The sequence below is a fragment of the Taudactylus pleione genome, unplaced genomic scaffold (assembly GCF_031769625.1).
Source record: "Taudactylus pleione unplaced genomic scaffold, aTauple2 ptg000044l, whole genome shotgun sequence".
Lineage (NCBI taxonomy): Eukaryota > Metazoa > Chordata > Amphibia > Anura > Myobatrachidae > Taudactylus > Taudactylus pleione.
Window position 1 is genome coordinate 8,785,488 of NW_028284446.1, and position 17,236 is coordinate 8,802,723.

The 17,236-nt window shown below is 45.3% G+C and overlaps 1 protein-coding gene across 3 annotated transcripts in view; it reads left to right on the forward strand.

Moving 5' to 3' along the window:
- PWWP3A (PWWP domain containing 3A, DNA repair factor) overlaps nt 1–17,236 on the forward strand; it is a 119,230-nt gene that overhangs the window by 73,422 nt on the left and 28,572 nt on the right. For all 3 annotated transcript variants that reach the window (XM_088460374.1, XM_088460373.1, XM_088460375.1), the window contains 2 exons: nt 8,385–9,092; nt 16,382–16,504. In XM_088460374.1, the coding sequence (XP_088316500.1) occupies nt 8,385–9,092; nt 16,382–16,504 (831 nt within the window). The remainder of the gene's footprint in view (nt 1–8,384; nt 9,093–16,381; nt 16,505–17,236) is intronic.

The window sequence follows — 17,236 nt, forward strand, 5'->3', positions numbered from 1 at the left end:
TGGTCCGGACCTGGACAAAATTGTAGCCACGCTGGCGGCAGCCAAATCGGCATGTCTCCCGTCTGCTGCAGTTCCTTCCGGTTCGGGTAAGTCGTCCTTTCGGCCTTATAGGGCCCAGGGTAGGCCTAAAGCACAGTCCTTTCCCCGACAGGCTGGCCCCAAGAAATCGGCCAAGCCCTGGAAGCAGGCCTGGAGTACCAGACGTCCGGCCCCTAAGCCGGATGACAAGCCTGCTGCCTGATGGTCCGGGCCTCCCTTTGAGGGATCCCAAAGTGGGAGGCCGCCTGCTGCAGTACGCCCGGTGTTGGTCGGTCACCACGACGGACACTTGGGTTCTCGAGGTGGTCTCACACGGGTATGCCCTCTCCTTCCGGCACAGACACCCGGCTCGATTCTTCACCACGGGTCTACCATCAGACCGGAACAAAGCCACGGAGCTGCGGAAGGTCTTGCACACTATGCTCCAGGCTGGAGTTATAGTGCCTGTTCCATTCTCCCAGAGGGGCCAGGGTTTCTATTCCAATCTCTTTTTGGTGCAGAAACCCAATGGGTCGTTTCGTCCGATTCTCAACCTCAAAGCTCTCAACAAGTCTTTGCGGGTGCCGAAGTTTCGGATGGAGACCCTTCGGTCCATCATTCTGGCGCTGGAACCTGGGGACTACATGGTGTCATTGGACATACAGGACGCTTACCTGCATGTCCCTATTCTGTTGCGCCATCAGCAGTTCCTCAGGTTTGTAATCCGCAGCGACCACTTTCAGTTCCGGCCGTTACCTTTTGGCCTGGGGACAGCACCACGTGTTTTCACCAAGGTGATGGCGGTCATGGCGGCTTCCCTGAGGCTGCAAGGAGTCCGCATGTTGCCGTACTTGGACGACCTTCTCTTAGTGGCAGGATCTTCGGAGCTCCCTCTGCGCCACTAGGACCTGACTATTGCGCTACTGCAACAGCACGGCTGGTTGATAAACTGGCAGAAGTCCACCCTGATCCCGTCTCAGCGGATTCTGCATCTCGGAGCCTAATTGGACTCGGGACAGCAAAGGATCTTTGTGACGGGGGAAAAGATCTCTGCCTTACAGTCGAGGGTGCGCAGTTGTCTCTGCACTCGGCAATGAGGTTACTGGGCTCCATGGTGTCGGTATTCGACATGGTGGAATATGCCCAGTTTCACTCCAGACCTCTGCAGCACCTGATCCTGTCCAAATGGAATGGACTGCCTCAGAGTCTGAAGTCCCAGACGTTGGTGCTCACTCCGGAGGTTCGCCTGTCTCTAGCCTGGTGGTTGCAGACGACCCATCTCAACAGGGGTTGTCCGTTCTGGGTGGCGAATTGGGTCCTGTTAACAACGGACGCCAGTCTTCGGGGCTGGGGAGCGGTCTCGGGTCCACACTTGTTCCAGGGCAGGTGGACTCCAGCAGAAGCAGAGCTTCCAATAAACATCTTGGAACTCCGAGCGGTTTTCAATGCTCTCCAGCAGGCACATCGGGTTCTCCAAGGTCACCCAGTGCAGGTCCAGTCGGACAACGCTACCACCGTGGCCTACATAAACCGGCAAGGAGGAACCCGAAGTCGGGCGGCTCTCGTAGAGGTGTCTCGGATCCTAATATGGGCGGAGCGCAATCTTCCGGCCATATCAGCTGTCTTCATCCCGGGAGTGCTAAACTGGGAGGCGGACTTTCTCAGTCGCCAGGACGTTCATCCAGGGGAATGGTCCCTGCACCCGGACGTTTTTCAACTGCTGGTGGACAGGTGGGGTCTTCCAGAGATCGACCTCATGGCATCCCGGCACTACAACAAGTTGCCGGTGTACGGGTCTCGCACAAGAGACGAAGAGGCGTCTCTGGTGGATGCTCTGTCCGTCCGGTGAACGTTCCGGTTTGCTTACCCCTTTCCTCCGGTTTCCCTTCTTCCACGGGTAATCCGGAAATTCAAACAGGAAGGAGGGACGCTCCTGTTGATAGCTCCCGCATGGCCCAGACGGCACTGGTTCTCAGACCTTCAGGGTCTGTCCGTGGACAGTCCTCTGCGCTTACCGCTCCGACCGGACCTTCTGTCACAGGGTCCTTGTCTTCACCCGGACCTGACTCGGCTGTCTTTGACGGCGTGGCTGTTGAGACGGCCATGTTAAGGTCCAGGGGGTTTTCCAGCTCTGTGGTGCGAACCATGCTAGGACCTCGGAAACCGCCTTCCGCGAGAATATACCATCGCGTGTGGCATACGTTCTTCCAGTGGTGTCGATCGAGAGGTTATGCACCGCGGGAGTTTTGTCTGTCTCGTGTACTCGCCTTCCTACAAGCGGGACTAGACCACGGGCTTCGCCTTGCTTCTTTGAAGGTGCAGGTTTCTGCCCTCTCTGTCTGTAGGACTGCTACAATCCCTGATGTACGCACCTTTATGCAGGGCGTTCTGCGAATTCAGCCGCCTTTTGTACCACCCGTTGCGCCTTGGGACTTGGCTGTGGTCCTGAGCGCTCTCCAAGGACCGCCGTTTGAACCACTGGGCTCAGTGGATCTTAAATGGCTTACAGCTAAGACTGTTTTCCTTCTTGCCATAGCTTCGGCCAGATGTGTTTCTGATTTAGGGGCTCTCTTGTAGACCGCCTTTCTTGATTTTTCATGGGAACAGGGCAGTGCTACGCACTCATCCTGATTTTCTTCCCAAAGTTGTTTCCCAGTTTCATGTTAACGAGCAAATAGTTGTTCCAGCTTTTAACTCGCCCGGCCTTTCAGTGGATGAGGCCACTTTGGATGTTGTGCGGGCCTTAAGTACTTATGTTGACCGCACTTCTTTGTTTAGGAAGTCGGACGCCTTGTTTGCCATCTATGGCTTCCGTAAAAAGGGTTGGCCTGCTTCAAAGCAAACTTTGGCAGCCTGGATCCGTATGGCTATTTCTGAAGCTTATCTTCATGAAGGCCTGCCGGTTCCTCCTTCTGTGAAGGCTCATTCCACTACGTCTGTGGGTCCTTCGTGGGCAGCTCGACGTGGTGCCTCTGCAGTCCAGATCTGCAAAGCTGCTACGTCTCCATACCTTTGTGAGGTATTATGCGTTTGACACCTTCGCCTCTCAGGATGCTTCCTTCGGGCGGCGGATTCTCCTTTCAGCACAGGAGCGTCCCCACCCTTAAAGGATACTGCTTTGGGACATCCCCAAGGTATCCTGTGGATACCCTATGGACCCTGAAGTAGAAAATATGAGATATGGTAAGAACTTAGCCTTGTTATCTCTATTTCTACGAAGTCCATAGGGTTCCACAGGACTCCCGCCCTGTCGCACCTGTGCTGCAGATGGGCTTTACTCTGGTCACCGTTTTTTCCGTCTCCCTCTGGTGAGAATGTGATTCTTGTGTGTGTCCAGATCTTTCTTCTCTCTCTTCCTTCTCCTCCTCCGGCCTATGGCTTGGTACCTAACTGAGATGCCTTGGCTCGGGGGCGGGGTATAGGAGGGGGACCCTAGTGCATCCTGGGAGGCTGAAACTTAATTCTATGGTGCCCGATGCCTGACGTCATCACCTATACCCCAAGGTATCCTGTGGAACCCTATGGACTGCGTAGAAATAGAGATAACAAGGGTAAGTTCTTACCATATCTCATATTTTCTGCAGATATCTGTCCAATCTGGCTGGTTGGAATGAAAACCTGGTAATGTATGGGAGCAAATGACAATCGTCCATTTGCTCACAAACACTGGAAAATAGCCAAAAATGGTTGTTCAGACAAATTGGTTAAAACACACAAATTTAACCAATTTGAACAAATTTTTTTGTCCTTTTTTCAGTGTTTAAAACCATATGATCGACTGTCATTTGCTCCCATACATTACCAGGTTTTCATTCCAACCAGCCAGATTGGACTGATATCTGACAGAAAATTGTATAGTGGATGCCCAGCTTTAGTCTCATCTGACCAAAGCACCTTCTTCCATACATTTGGGGAGTCGCCCACATGCCTTTTGTCAAACTCAAATCGTGTCTTCTTATTTTTATCACTAAGTAATGGCTTTTTTCTGGCCACTCTTCATAAAGCCCAGCTCTATGGAGTGTACGGCTTATTGTGGTCACATGCACAGATACACCAGTCTCTGCTGTGGAACTCTGCAGCTCCTTCAGGGTTACCTTTGGTCTCTGTGCTGCCTCTCTGATTAATGCCCTCCTTGCCCGGTCTGTGAGTTTTGGTGGGCGGCCCTCTCTTGGCAGGTTTGTTGTGGTACCATGTTCTTTCCATTTGATGATGATGACTGATTTGCTGGTGCTCGGGGGATCATCAAAGATTTGGATATTTTTTTATAACCCAACCCAGAATTGTACTTCTCAACAACTTTTGTCACTGGCTTGTTTGGAGAGCTCCTTGGTCTTCATGGTGTGATGCCTCTTGCTTAGTGGTGTTGCAGCCACTGGGGCCTTTCAGAAAAGGTGTGTTTATACTGACAGATCATGTGACACTTAGATTTCACACAGGTGGGCTTCATTTCACTAATTATCTGACTTCTGAAGATAATTGTTTGCACCAGAAGTTTTGAGGTGCTTCATAGCAAAGGGGGTGATTACATATGCACACGCCAATTTTCAGAATTTAATTTATAAAGATTCTTTTTTAGATATATTTTTCTTTTCACCAAATTAGACTATATTGTGCAGATCCATCACATACAATTCAGATAAAAAAAATAAATTGCAGGTTGTAATGTAACAAAAAAAGGTAAAAAGCCAAGGGGCGTGAATACTTTTGCAAGGCACTGTTATTCCCAGCAATTTACCAGGATTGGATATTGGACCCTGCACTGCACTTTAAAACAGCTTTTACCTTTGTGTTGAAAAACGTTTATATCCAGCTCAGGACAGCTACTGCGAGGATATCTTGCCTATAACCTGAGGAGATCTACCATTGACTGGTAAAATAATCTTTATCCACATTGTTTTTTTGCTACCTTTGCATTTGAATTGGCCACTGGTCAGACTATATTTGCATCTGCTAACGGTATCTTTAATACAAGGTCCAATCTAGCAGACTCATATTTGGGACTCCATCCTGGGATATTTATTGCCCTACATTTTGATCCGTGCTGCTATTTTTACTTTTTTCCTATTTATATTGATATTTTCAGTGTGCTATATATGAGATGAATATATTGTGTCATTAAATATGTGTTTTTATATTTTGAACCTTGTCGCATTTTAACATTATATCCAATTGGAGCGCTGTAACTATTTGTTTTTTGTTGCTGATGGTGGCAGGGATTGACTTGAGAGAGGACTGCTTCTCACATGGGCAGTTCTATATAGCCTGCTCCAGAGTGAGCTCACCCAGCAGCCTGGTGATCCTAGCACCTAAGGAGAGAACAACCAATGTGGTTTACAAAGAAATCCTTAAGTACAAAAAATAAGGGTTACATATGTCTTAAAACTCACCTTCAATTCATTAATATATTTATTTTTTTTTTAAAGTTTAGAAAAATTAAATTTATATCAATGGATACTCACGCTTCTTTTACTCTAGAGGCATAAAATGAACTAAGCATATAAGTTAAATTAAAATGGGAAAATGGAAATGGTAAATATCTACGGTCTAACGGGGTGAAACCGTGCACATCAGCTAATGGATGAGAGATTTGTATTGCAGCTACTGTAAGCATTATCACAGCATGTCCCCGGGACTGAGGTTCATATTTCCGCAGCCTCCATGCGCACCCCTCCCCAGCTGCCGAACATGGCGATGAGCAATATCCTCCTTTGCACTGTGCACCTTGTATTTCCTGGGTTTCCTTTTGAGCTTCTCTGCCATGGTGCACCTGTCCGAGAGCAGCGCTGACTTCCATGAGAGGTGTCTAATGTTCACTGAGGGTGTGTTCCTGAGAGCAGGAACATCACACTGGAGAGGGAGCACTTCACGGTGGAGGAGTGGCAGTCACGTAGTGTTGGACATCGTAATGTGATGGTTACTATCCATCAATTTTTTTTGTTCCGATGGTAGTGTTTTTATCATTTCATGGTGGTGTTCCGATGCTTGTTCCCCTGGCTACTGATTCTGCATCTGGGCATCTTCATGGGTTCGTTGGAGGCTGTGTCTCATTCTCTGTCTGCCTCAGACGTGACCTTGCTCAGTCCCTGACTCCCTCCTCTCTCTAGGCTGCTGCTAAGCAAAAGGGCACATTGGCTCTCTGAGACAGTGAGAGCCAATCAGATAGCAATCAGAGCACATCCCTCAGCCCTGCAGCAGCCTGCATATACTAGTTGGGATACCCATGGTTGCCCGGCTTGAAGACTGAGCCCTGAAGTACATGTACAGCTTTAATTTTTTTTTACATAGTCCTCGCCTATAACCTGGATATTGATGCAAATTAGGAGTAAATGACTGTGCAGGCAGGTGTATTCTCATACCGTTTGGAATGTTGTATATTAGGAGCAGACTGACTTACAGAACAGAAATCAGTATAGCTTCCAAAATCAGTTCAGTTTCAGAAATCACTGCAGTACAGAGGGGGTGATTCAGTTGCTGACAGACAACATGTTAGCAGCTGCTGAAAAAGACAAAAAAAGAAGTAACGCGCTGTCAGGAAAGCTGCTGGTAAAGGGGTTGTCACTCCCCAAGAAAGCGTAGAAACAAAGAGAAAATACAGGTAGTCCTGATGAAGCTGAGCGGTCATTGCTCAGCGAAACGCGTTGAGGTTCTCCACCACTCATTGTCTGGACCTTTGTGTTCTTATTTGAACGTTTTTGCTGATACTCTCCACCCTCACCTGCATCTGGGCCACACCTTGCAGTTTTGGACGTGTCCTCACCATTGTGCTTCAGCCTGTCTATTCCATATCTGCTGGATGCCAGAGGATTTTCCATACAGGCACAACCGTTCACATTTGCCTTGGATGTTTCCTCACCATTGTGCTTCAGCCTATAATTCCATTTTTGCTGGAGGCCAGAGGATTTCCCATATCATCAAGAACTGGTAAAGTGGTGCCGTTATATGCCTACAATATTGAGGCTCAATCCATCTATTCCCTGATGGGATTATTTTAACTTTATTGTACAGAAACCCATTGCCCCTGCTTTGGGGTTTTTCAATCATTGACATTGAGGGTATTCAGAGAGAGACATTCAGTATTCTTGCATTAAGAATTGGTCCATGGTGGATTTTCTGTGTTTTATTCATTTATTCATGTTATGTCTTGAATGTTTGTATGTTATCAGACACTTACTGTATGTGTCTTTTTGAGAGTATATAAGACACTTCTTTTTTTTTAGTGCTAATTAGCTGAATAAATTAATATTTTTTTAAAATTGATACCATCCAACTAGTATTCTCATATCATATTTTGGTATATATGTTAGCAGCTGCGATAGTTGTAATATGGTAATGCAGCAGGAGGCGTTATGACTCTTGCATGCATTACTGATCCGAGCTGCATCTGCAATCCCTTTTGGCTGGCTGAATGATCCTTTTGGCTGGCTGATCTCAACTCCTCTCCCCCACCGCCAGTTTCTGGCTCCCCGGCACATGCTCAGTACGGGTCAGGCGCATGCACAACTTCCAATAATCGGGAATCTGCGTGATCCCTGTCACTGCGTCCACAGCTGAATCACCCCTGAAATCACATTGAAGACCATGTCTAGCAGGGATGCCATCAAGGGGGAAATGCCGGGACCTTATCCCGTTCCCGGACAGAAGGGGGCCCGTCCGCAGTGGCACTGTGTTGCAGCGATCAATCTCCCCTGCTGTTTACAATTATGCTAAGCTTTGCCAGGATCAAAGATTGTGGATTGATTATGCTGTCTGTCACAATCTGATTGTATCGAGTGCTGAGCAGCTCATTAGCCAGCCAGACTGACATTGTGTGTATAAAGTCAGGCCCTCAGCCCTAAAACCTGTGTGATTTAATAGTGTCTCCATTTTATGGGATTGTGTGAAAGTGTGTGGTCCTAACGAAATTCAAACCTAGGCAAAACCTAATCCTGGTCAACCTACACCACCATGTCAAATTTGGTGGTGCTAGGTACAAAACTCTTGCCGTGCATAAAGGACAAATGGAGACACACACACACACATTTTCTCAGTTATTATATAGATATATATAATTAGCTGTTGCCAAATGCTAAAGCTAGCAAAATTATTATTTCTATTTTCATTATGTCCTCAAACCGTAACCTTTTGAAGGTATGAGGTCAGGGTTTGGTATATATTCTATAATTGCATGTGATCTTACATAAAGTTGCTTTTATACATTTGCAATCTGTTGTTGTTCTCCAAAGTGAACTACCTGGCAGTTTTTTCTTTCATAATTTTACTGATCACCTAAAAGCCCAATTGATCTGCTATTTGTTATGTCTTGCATGAACTGTGCGTTTTCCAAAGTTGTCTTCATAGGCTCTTAAATTATGCTTGTCTTCCAACAGACTTGACTGAGAACTGTGAAACAACTAATGAAGAACTCACCTATCGGAAAGCTCTGAGGGAAGCTCTAGACCTCATTAAAAACTCAGTGACTAAGAATGTTGACGTACCAAAGGAGTCTAGAAGTGCAGCTTCTCAAATATGTATGAAGACTGAGACAACTACTGAGGGAAAAGAGTGTGAATCTTCTACAATTATCACTGAGCAAAAAAGAGCTAAAAAAATAAATAAAGTAAAACAGGACCTAAAAACGGTATTAGAAGAGAGAGACTCTAGTACAGCCACCACTAATGAACTTGCTGGGTATACCAAGGGACTTGGCGCAAAAACTCTGTCACCAACCAAGCTCAATCCTGTACATACCCAGCTAAGACATATAGACGATACAAAAACAAGTAGAAAAAGGCTACGAGAGACAGATGAGCATTTCTGTGAAAAAAAAACAGCACACAATGTTCTATCCCATCTAATTATTCCAGCAGGCCAACAATGCTCAGACAAAAATGGAATCTCAAGAGGAAAATTAAAGGGCTCTCCCGGTTTCATCACACCCAGTACTTCAGATAACAGTGGGTCAAGCAAAATATGTCCCATACACACCAGACGACGTGCCAACAAAACCAAGGTTAAGAAGATCATGACAAAGTCACAGTCTAAATCTTCGGCCACTGACACACAGCACGCTATGCCAGATTTCAAACAGGAGAGAGGTAATATGCTAAAGCAGAAACGGGCAGTTATTAGTTGGTAATGCTGTGTTCCAATTGAGGGAGTTTGGCATAAGCCAAATTATTATTTTTAATAAAAAAATATGAAGTCTGTTTGCAGACATTGCATCAGTGTTAATTTTACAGGACATTGTACATCAGCCCTCCAGGGCTGATGCAGAGTTGAAGGTTCGTCTGTTTGTGGAGTGTGCATGCATATAAAGAGGAGCACATTAATGGTGTGTTGCAGAGTTGTACATATCTCGATCACATGTACAAATAAGACTGAATAGGTAGAACTGGTGTGACTAGAAGTTCTCACGAAGGTAAAAATCAGTGAGGGTGTGGGTTCATGCAGGCTATACAGAGGTTGGTGTTGGGAAAACGGTATGCAATCGGGAAGCCGCGCACGTAAGCCTGACAGCCGGCTTCCCGACTGCTTTATCCCGGCGAGGGTTAAATGACAGGCGTCTAATTCTAGACGCCGGTCATTTTACCCACGCCGGGAGACCGGCGCCCGGCATCCCGATCGAAGTGATGCCAGGCGCCGCTGCGGACAGCCGCGGGGGGGAGGGTTAGGTGGTTTAGGACTCCCGCGGGGGACTTAGGGTTAGGCTAGGGGGAGGGAGGGATAGGCACCCTCGGGGGGGAATTAGGGTTAGGTGGCGGGGAAGGGGGGGTTAGATTTAGGCACTTAGAGTGGGGATTAGGGTTAGGCACTGGGGGGGAAGGTTAGGGTTAGGCACCCCTAGGGAGGGTTAGGGGGGTTAGGTTCATACTTACCTGCGGACGATCAGGATTTTCAGCCTGCCGCTGTCGGGATTTGAACCGCCGGACTTGTGTCCGACGGTAATTCGTATGTATTCCGGGAATACTGCTCATGTTTGGAGAAGTATCTTCTGCACCTTGTATAGGGTACTGATGATGTTGACTAGTAGTAATCCAGATGCACACAGATGTGGTCACATCTTGAGATGTGTACAATTCAGCATATGGGCAAATAGCAGCATTTTTTTCATGCACACTTTTGAGCATTGTACACCCAACTCTGCATCAGTCCCTCCATGTATAAATCACTAACGGTTATATATACATACATTGTTCTGCCTATATCTGATTCAATTAATCTAGTGTAAATTGATAAACTGAGAACAATGGTATATATTTATTTTAAACAAATTTCACTTTAACTTGTTTGCTCTTTTCAAGGTTACTATAATTGATTAGTTTCTATAAGCCATTCTACTATTTTTCTAAATAAATTGCCTTTTGCTCTTCCTCCTCAATGGCAGCAGGCTTTGGGCTTGATTCAGCATTGATCGCAAGCCTGCGTTCGCACTCACCCGGCCGATGTTTGCATTCTGCATGTGCGTATGCATCGCAGTGCACGAATTGGCCGCTGCGATTGGGAAACGATCGCAGTGAGCATGCAGTAGTGTTCGCTCTGGCAGCAGGCAGGGCGCCGAAGCTAGAAAAGGCACTTTTGTGCGCGTGCCTGAAAAGGGGCGTGGTCATTGAAAAGGGGCGTGTCTATAAGACATGTCCCCTTTTCGTCACTCTTGGGGGCATACCCGGCACTTACGGACACGCCGGGCAGCCCCCAAGTGCTGCAGACAGGGAGAATAGATGCAGGGTCACCACACATTTCTCCACCCACGGGACACTGCGACCCGCGGGGGAAGATGGCACCCGCAGGCTGTGAGGGCAGAGCGCTTTTTGTCCTCCTTCTGGAGGGCAGGGTGCTTTTTGCCCTCCAGAAGGAGGGCAGGGCGCCGCGCCCCGCTAAAACAGCCTAGCGGGAACGCTATGCAGTGTCTCCACACAGTGATTGACAGGAAGTGTCCGTTTGGGGGTGGTGACGGAGGGTTGGTCATAGAAACGCTGGCGTGCCTGTGCGTTTGAACGCCGTTACAGGGGCGTGCATAAGTAAGTCCCTGCGTCGGCATACGCATCCTGAGGACTCACTGCGTGCAGGAAGTTTAGCAGTTTGTGAGTGAGGGTCAGGTCAACTACAATTGTGCGTATGGGCCCGATGGTTCTCGATGTTTTCGCCGTCTTGCTAACTAATGCGGATATAAGTAAAGGTAAGGGGACAGCTTTATGTAGTGCTGGGCGTCTGCAACTTGTGCTGCGGAAGCAGTGCGATCGCATTAATTTGCATAATTTTGCATCAGCCGGGTGCATTAAAACGCAGGCTTCAGATCCTTGATGAATCAGGCCCTTAATCCACTCCTCCAAAATCAAGACCTGAAGACAGACAGACCTCCCACTTTCCTGTGTCTTCTGTCCTGTTCTTTTATCCTAGAGTCATTCTAAACGAGGGTTTCTTTTTTTTTTTCTTTTCTTTTTTAAGCTTTTGTTAAGGTTTGGTTATTTATTTATGCTATTTACACCCATCAACCATAACATTTAAACCACTGACAGGTGAAGAGAGTAAAGCTGAGTACACACTTAGCAGATATATCTGCAGATCGAGTGATCTGCAGATGATGGTTGTTCATACACACTGAACAACTATCTTCCTTCTATCCGTGAGTCCCGCTGGCTGGGGGTTGCGCCGCGCCCCACTACCCACAGCTGCCGCTGCAAGTGGGCAGGCGGGCGGCTGATCGCCTGTACACACAGCACGATGGACAGATATATCTGCCATCGGCTGTGCAGCACAGCCAATCCGACATGTCTGAACGAAATCGTTCAGACATATCGCTGGTACATATAAAAACACAGAGATAATGACTCTATGTGACAATTTCGTCCAACGCATGTCCTATGCTTTCATGTTTCAGAATTTCATTCCACATGTATGACTCGGGTTGTACCCAAAGTGCTCGGCAAAAGGAGGAGGCGAGAAACCGGAATAGAACATATATTAAACTTTGAATAATCAATGGAAAAAAAATCCCAAAAGACTGTGAAACACCAGTGTCCTTTTAGTATGAGTGTACAGGTTGAGTCTCCCATATCCAAATATTCCGAAATACGGAATATTCCGAAATACGGAATAATTTTGTCATGACTGAGATAATGAAACCTTTGATTTTTGATTGCTCAATGTACACAAACTTTGTCTAAGGCACAAATTATTAAAAATATAGTATAAAATTACCTTCAGGCTGTGGGCCTGATTCAGACCCACTCGCGAGCGGCTGTCCGCTCGCAAGTGGGTCGATGTTCTGGACTGAGCATGCGCACGACGGAGGGAGCTCCGTCGTGCGCATGCGCCAGACGCGACGAGCGAAGGAAAGTCCTTCGCTCGTTGTGTCTGATCAAAGGGGGCGTGCTGTCGATGTTGATTTGACAGCACGCCCCCTTTGGTAGGCGTGCCGGGGGCGTGCCTCCCTGACGGGGGCGTTCCCACGGGAACGCCTCCCGTCAGAAGCCGGCCCACTGACATCACTAGTGATGTCAGTTGGAGTGATTTTGGCTCTGATAGAGCCAAAATCACTCCGGAGCTTGCGGTTGAAAACCTCAACCGCAGGCTCCGGCTCGCAGTTTCGATGGTCGCGATGGTCAAGACCATCGCGGCCATCAAACTGCACGCTCGTATAGCCTGTGGGTGGTGACCCACAGCTATACGAGCGTCCAGGAGGACGCTCCATTTTCATGGAGGCCGGCCCTCATTCAGAGCGTGCGCTCTGCTCAGAGCGTACGGCTCTGAATGAGGGCCTGTGTGTATAAGGTGTATATGATACATAAATGAATTTCATTTCTGTACACAAACTTTGCTTGAGCCACAAAATTATTGAAAATATTGTATAAAATGACCTGCAGGCTGTGTGTATAAGGTGTATATAACACATAAATGCTTTCTGTGTGTATACTGGGGTCCCATTCCCAAGATATTTCATTATGATATGCAAATATTCCAAAATACGGAATATTCCGTTATCCAAAATACCCCTGGTCCCAAGCATTTTGGATATGGGAGACTCAACCTGTACCACCATATTTCCACTCCCAGTGTTCTCATGCAGGAAAACAAATTGTTCTGCTCACATTAAAGCTTACATAAAAAGATGTAAGGTTCCACATATAAAGGTATCTTTAATTCATCTGAATAGCCATGTATATATCATATCAATCCTGTAATGGTCTCTTTATAACTTTTTCTATTTGTCCGCGGTCACAGGAAAGCCATGCAAACAAACACATGAAAACTCCTCATGGTGCAGATTTTCCAAATAACAATTTTATTACAGTAAAAAATAGAAAAGAGAGATTTACTTCATGCCAGATGGTGAAATTACAATCGGCATAACCATAAGCAGCTACAGATCCGGGTACTTCTAAAGTTGAAAAGGTTCTGAATCGATTGATCACCGATGGAATAGGGTATAGTAAAAATCTCCTTGTCACTCCTCCAACATGTTTCGACACAATATGTGTGTCTTTTTCAAGGTGGAGTGACAAAGAACATGTCTGGAGTTTAAATACCCCAAAACCAGAAGTGTGAAACCGGAAGTTCCCCGCCGGTAAAAATGCTGAAAAATGCATTCTCAATTCCTTTATATGGCTCAACAGTATGCCCCAATCACAAGGGTGCTTGTGTAATGGAACGCAGAGTTTCAAATGAGCCATAGATAATAGGTGATAATAGGTCGATCCCTCTCGTCCCTCCATCTGGTATGAAGTAAATCTCTCTTTTCTATTTTTTAATGTAATAAAATTGTGCACCATGAGGAGTTTTCATGTTTGTTTGCATGGCTTTCCTGTGACCATGGACATATAGAAAAAGTCATAAAGAAACCATTACAGGAGTACGTACATTTACTTCCATGTAAGATATTGTGTGAGTATCCATAAGTTTATTATTGATATGAAATATACATGGCTATTCAGATGAATTAAAGATAACTTTATATGTGGAACCTTACATCTTTTTATGTGAGCAGAACAATTTGTTTTCCTGCATGAGAACACTGGGAGTGGAAATATTGTGGTACACTCATACTAAAAGGACAGTGGTGTTTCACAGTCTTTTGGGATCTTTTTTCCATTGATTATTCAAAATTTAATATATGTTCTATTCCTGTTTCTCCTCTCCTCCTTTTGCCGAGCACTTTGGGTACAACCCGAATCATACATGCTGAAGGAAATTCCGAAACATGAAAGCATAGGACATCCGAAATTGGCGCATAGAGTCATTATCTCTGTGTTTTTATATGTTTTATTATTTCAAGATAAGGTGACTAGTATAGAGATTTTTTCTATGCTGACAATTTGTTAGCGCCTGGGTATAATCTTCATTTGTGTACAAATATCGCTGGTACACACTGGCCGACAGGCGCACAATATATTGATCGGCCAATATATCTGCCAGTGTGTACCCAGCATAACATGGATTATTTGTTACAATGGCATCTGTCAAGGGGTGGGATATATTAGGCAGCAAGTGAACAGTCCGTTCTTGAAGTTGATGATTTGGAAGCTGGAAAAATGGGCCAGCATAAGGATCTGAACGACTTTGACAAGGGCCAAATTGTGATGGCTAAACGAATGGCAGTTCTTGCTCGTACCAATCAAAAGTGTTGCAAGGAAGGATAACTGGTGAACTGGCGAAAGGGTCATGGGTGCCCAAGGCTCATTGATGTACATGAGGAGTGAAGGATAGCACCTCTCGTCCAGTCCAACAGAAGAGCTACTGTAGCACAAATTGCTGAAAAAGTTAATGATGGTTATAATAGAAAGGTGTCAGAACACACTATGCATCACAGCTTACTGCATAAGGGGCTGCGTAGCCATAGAGTGTCCATTCTGACCCCTTCCACTACTGAAAGTGCCTACGATAGGCACATGGGTATCAGAACTGGACCATGGAGCAGTGGAAGAAGGTGGCATGGTCTGATTAATCATGTTTTCTTTTACATCATGTGGACGGCCAGGTGCGTGTGCATCGTTTACCTGGTGAAGAGGTGGCACTAGGATGCACTATGGGAAGAAGGCAAGCTGACTGAGGCAGTGTGATGCTCTGGGCAATGTTCTGCTGGAAATTCTTGGGTCCTGGCATTCATGTGAATGTTACTTTAACACATGCCACTTACCTAGATATTGTTGCATACCAAGTACACCCCTTAATGGCAACGATATTCCCTGACAACAGTGGCCTCTTTCAGCAGAATAATGTACCCTGCCACACTGCAAAAAATGTTCAGGAATGCTTTGAGGAACATAATAAAGAGTTCAAGGTGTTGACTTGGCCTCCAAATTCCCCAGAGTTTGTAATGATCCCTTATTTGGAAAACAAATCAAAGCATGCGACAGTGTCAAAATAGGTCGCTAGCAAGTACAGTCCCAACTGCAACTGGAGAAGCAACATCACGTGAGGTGGCTTCTAATTCTATACATTTGGGAGCAAGCATGGTAGCAAACCAAGCTACAGTTTGCCTTAAATGAGATGCAGAGTAATACAGGCAGATGTCGGGAAGCCACCTCGATCATTGGATGTGGCCCATCTCAGGTTTGTAAAGCTTGTTCACAGGGGATTGTTTTTTAAGACAAATAAAACAAACCAAATTATAAAGGCATTTTCTCATCCAGCAGAAGAGGAATACATTTTGAGTACGTTACACATCATCTTCCAAATTATGTAAAAATGGTTCGCTCTTTAGCAGAGTTCAAAGTGAAAGGCAGACCTTCAAAATTGCTTCAAGAATGGACTACTACTGATGAATGCTGGACTAGCTCCTAGGGAACAATTTCTAAAGATCTCCGATCCCAGGATCCAACTGAGGTTTTCTAATTTTTCTAGATTATTGGAAGACCAGGTTGACACTGCAATAACCCGGGTATTTTGGCTAGTGGAAAAGAGGTATTAGTGTCATTTATGTATAGTTCCTTCTAATAGTTGATTTTTCGACTTGTGATGTAAGCGGTGCAGGTATAGCTGTGAGACAAAATTTTGCAGAATAAATAACTGTGCCTAATGACATAAAGATGTGCCTCCAAAACAAAGAAGAAAGCCAGAAAGATAAAGTAATGTCATTATTAAAAGTTGTAGTAGGACATGTAAAAGCTGATTTTATGTTTCTGTTATTATTTATTATTTTTTTTACAAAGACTTATAGATGTTATTTGCCTCTTTATTCTCTATCGCAGCTTTTACCTACAGCACAGCTGTCATGGCAGGTAAACCATGGATGTTCTATGCAAGTGTGCCCACATAGCGACCCAACAGTAGTACTGATTACCTGAGAAGTGTTGCGCTGCTTGTTTTTTTTTGGAACACTTCTCAAGAAATTGTTAATGTGGACAACCTCATTTTGTATCTATCTAATCTGAGTTGCTTTCCCCAGGATTATCTTCTTCTGACCTGTCTATGGAAATTAGCTCTCCAGAATCCAACTTTTTGCATGCAATTTCCCCCCGGGATGATACAGAGGAAGATATACAGCTGCCAGTCATAGTGCTCCAACAAGGTAAGGCAAAGTGTGCAAATCCACATTTCATCAGGGGATGAGAAAAGCGGATTAGGTACAGATCCATTATCCTTTAGATTAAAATGTCCTAATTTAATTAAATTAAAAAGTATAAATTGCCATTTTTCACATAAGTACACTCTCCAGAATAATTCAAATAATCCCAATTTTGTAATCAAACACTATAACAAATGAGTTAACTCCCTTCTGAGCTTAGTAGTTCGTGAAATGGAAACCCTTCTGGAAGGTGTATAGCGTGATTCCTCCTTCCCTCTGTGTGTGTTCTAGGTAAGACCTCACTTAGGGCTGCTTTGTTAAAGATTTTATGTGTAGTATAGTTTAGTGAACTAGGTACTCTTTTCCTGCTCTATACTCTTTCAAAGCCTGTTGAAGAAAGAACAGTGTTTGTGGATCATTTATAGGCTTTCTGTGTTATTTGTATTCCTCAGTACAAAGAAGCTTTCTGAACAGTTTAAACAGTTATTAATCTCCTGAGTGGTAAGCTTGATGCATAACACTTTTGTCACTAAAGTTGATTTATATTCTGTGCAGGGACTGAGGAAACACAAATCAGGACCTGAATGATGTACAGCCTGGCCCCTTCTGCTTGTGGGTCTATGGGTTCTTGTAGTTATCTTGAATGGTCATCTAGCAGTGAGTCAGGGAAATTGGGGAATATCACAGGTCATTTCACACTGATGCTGTGGATGATTTAATTAAATTTATTAACCG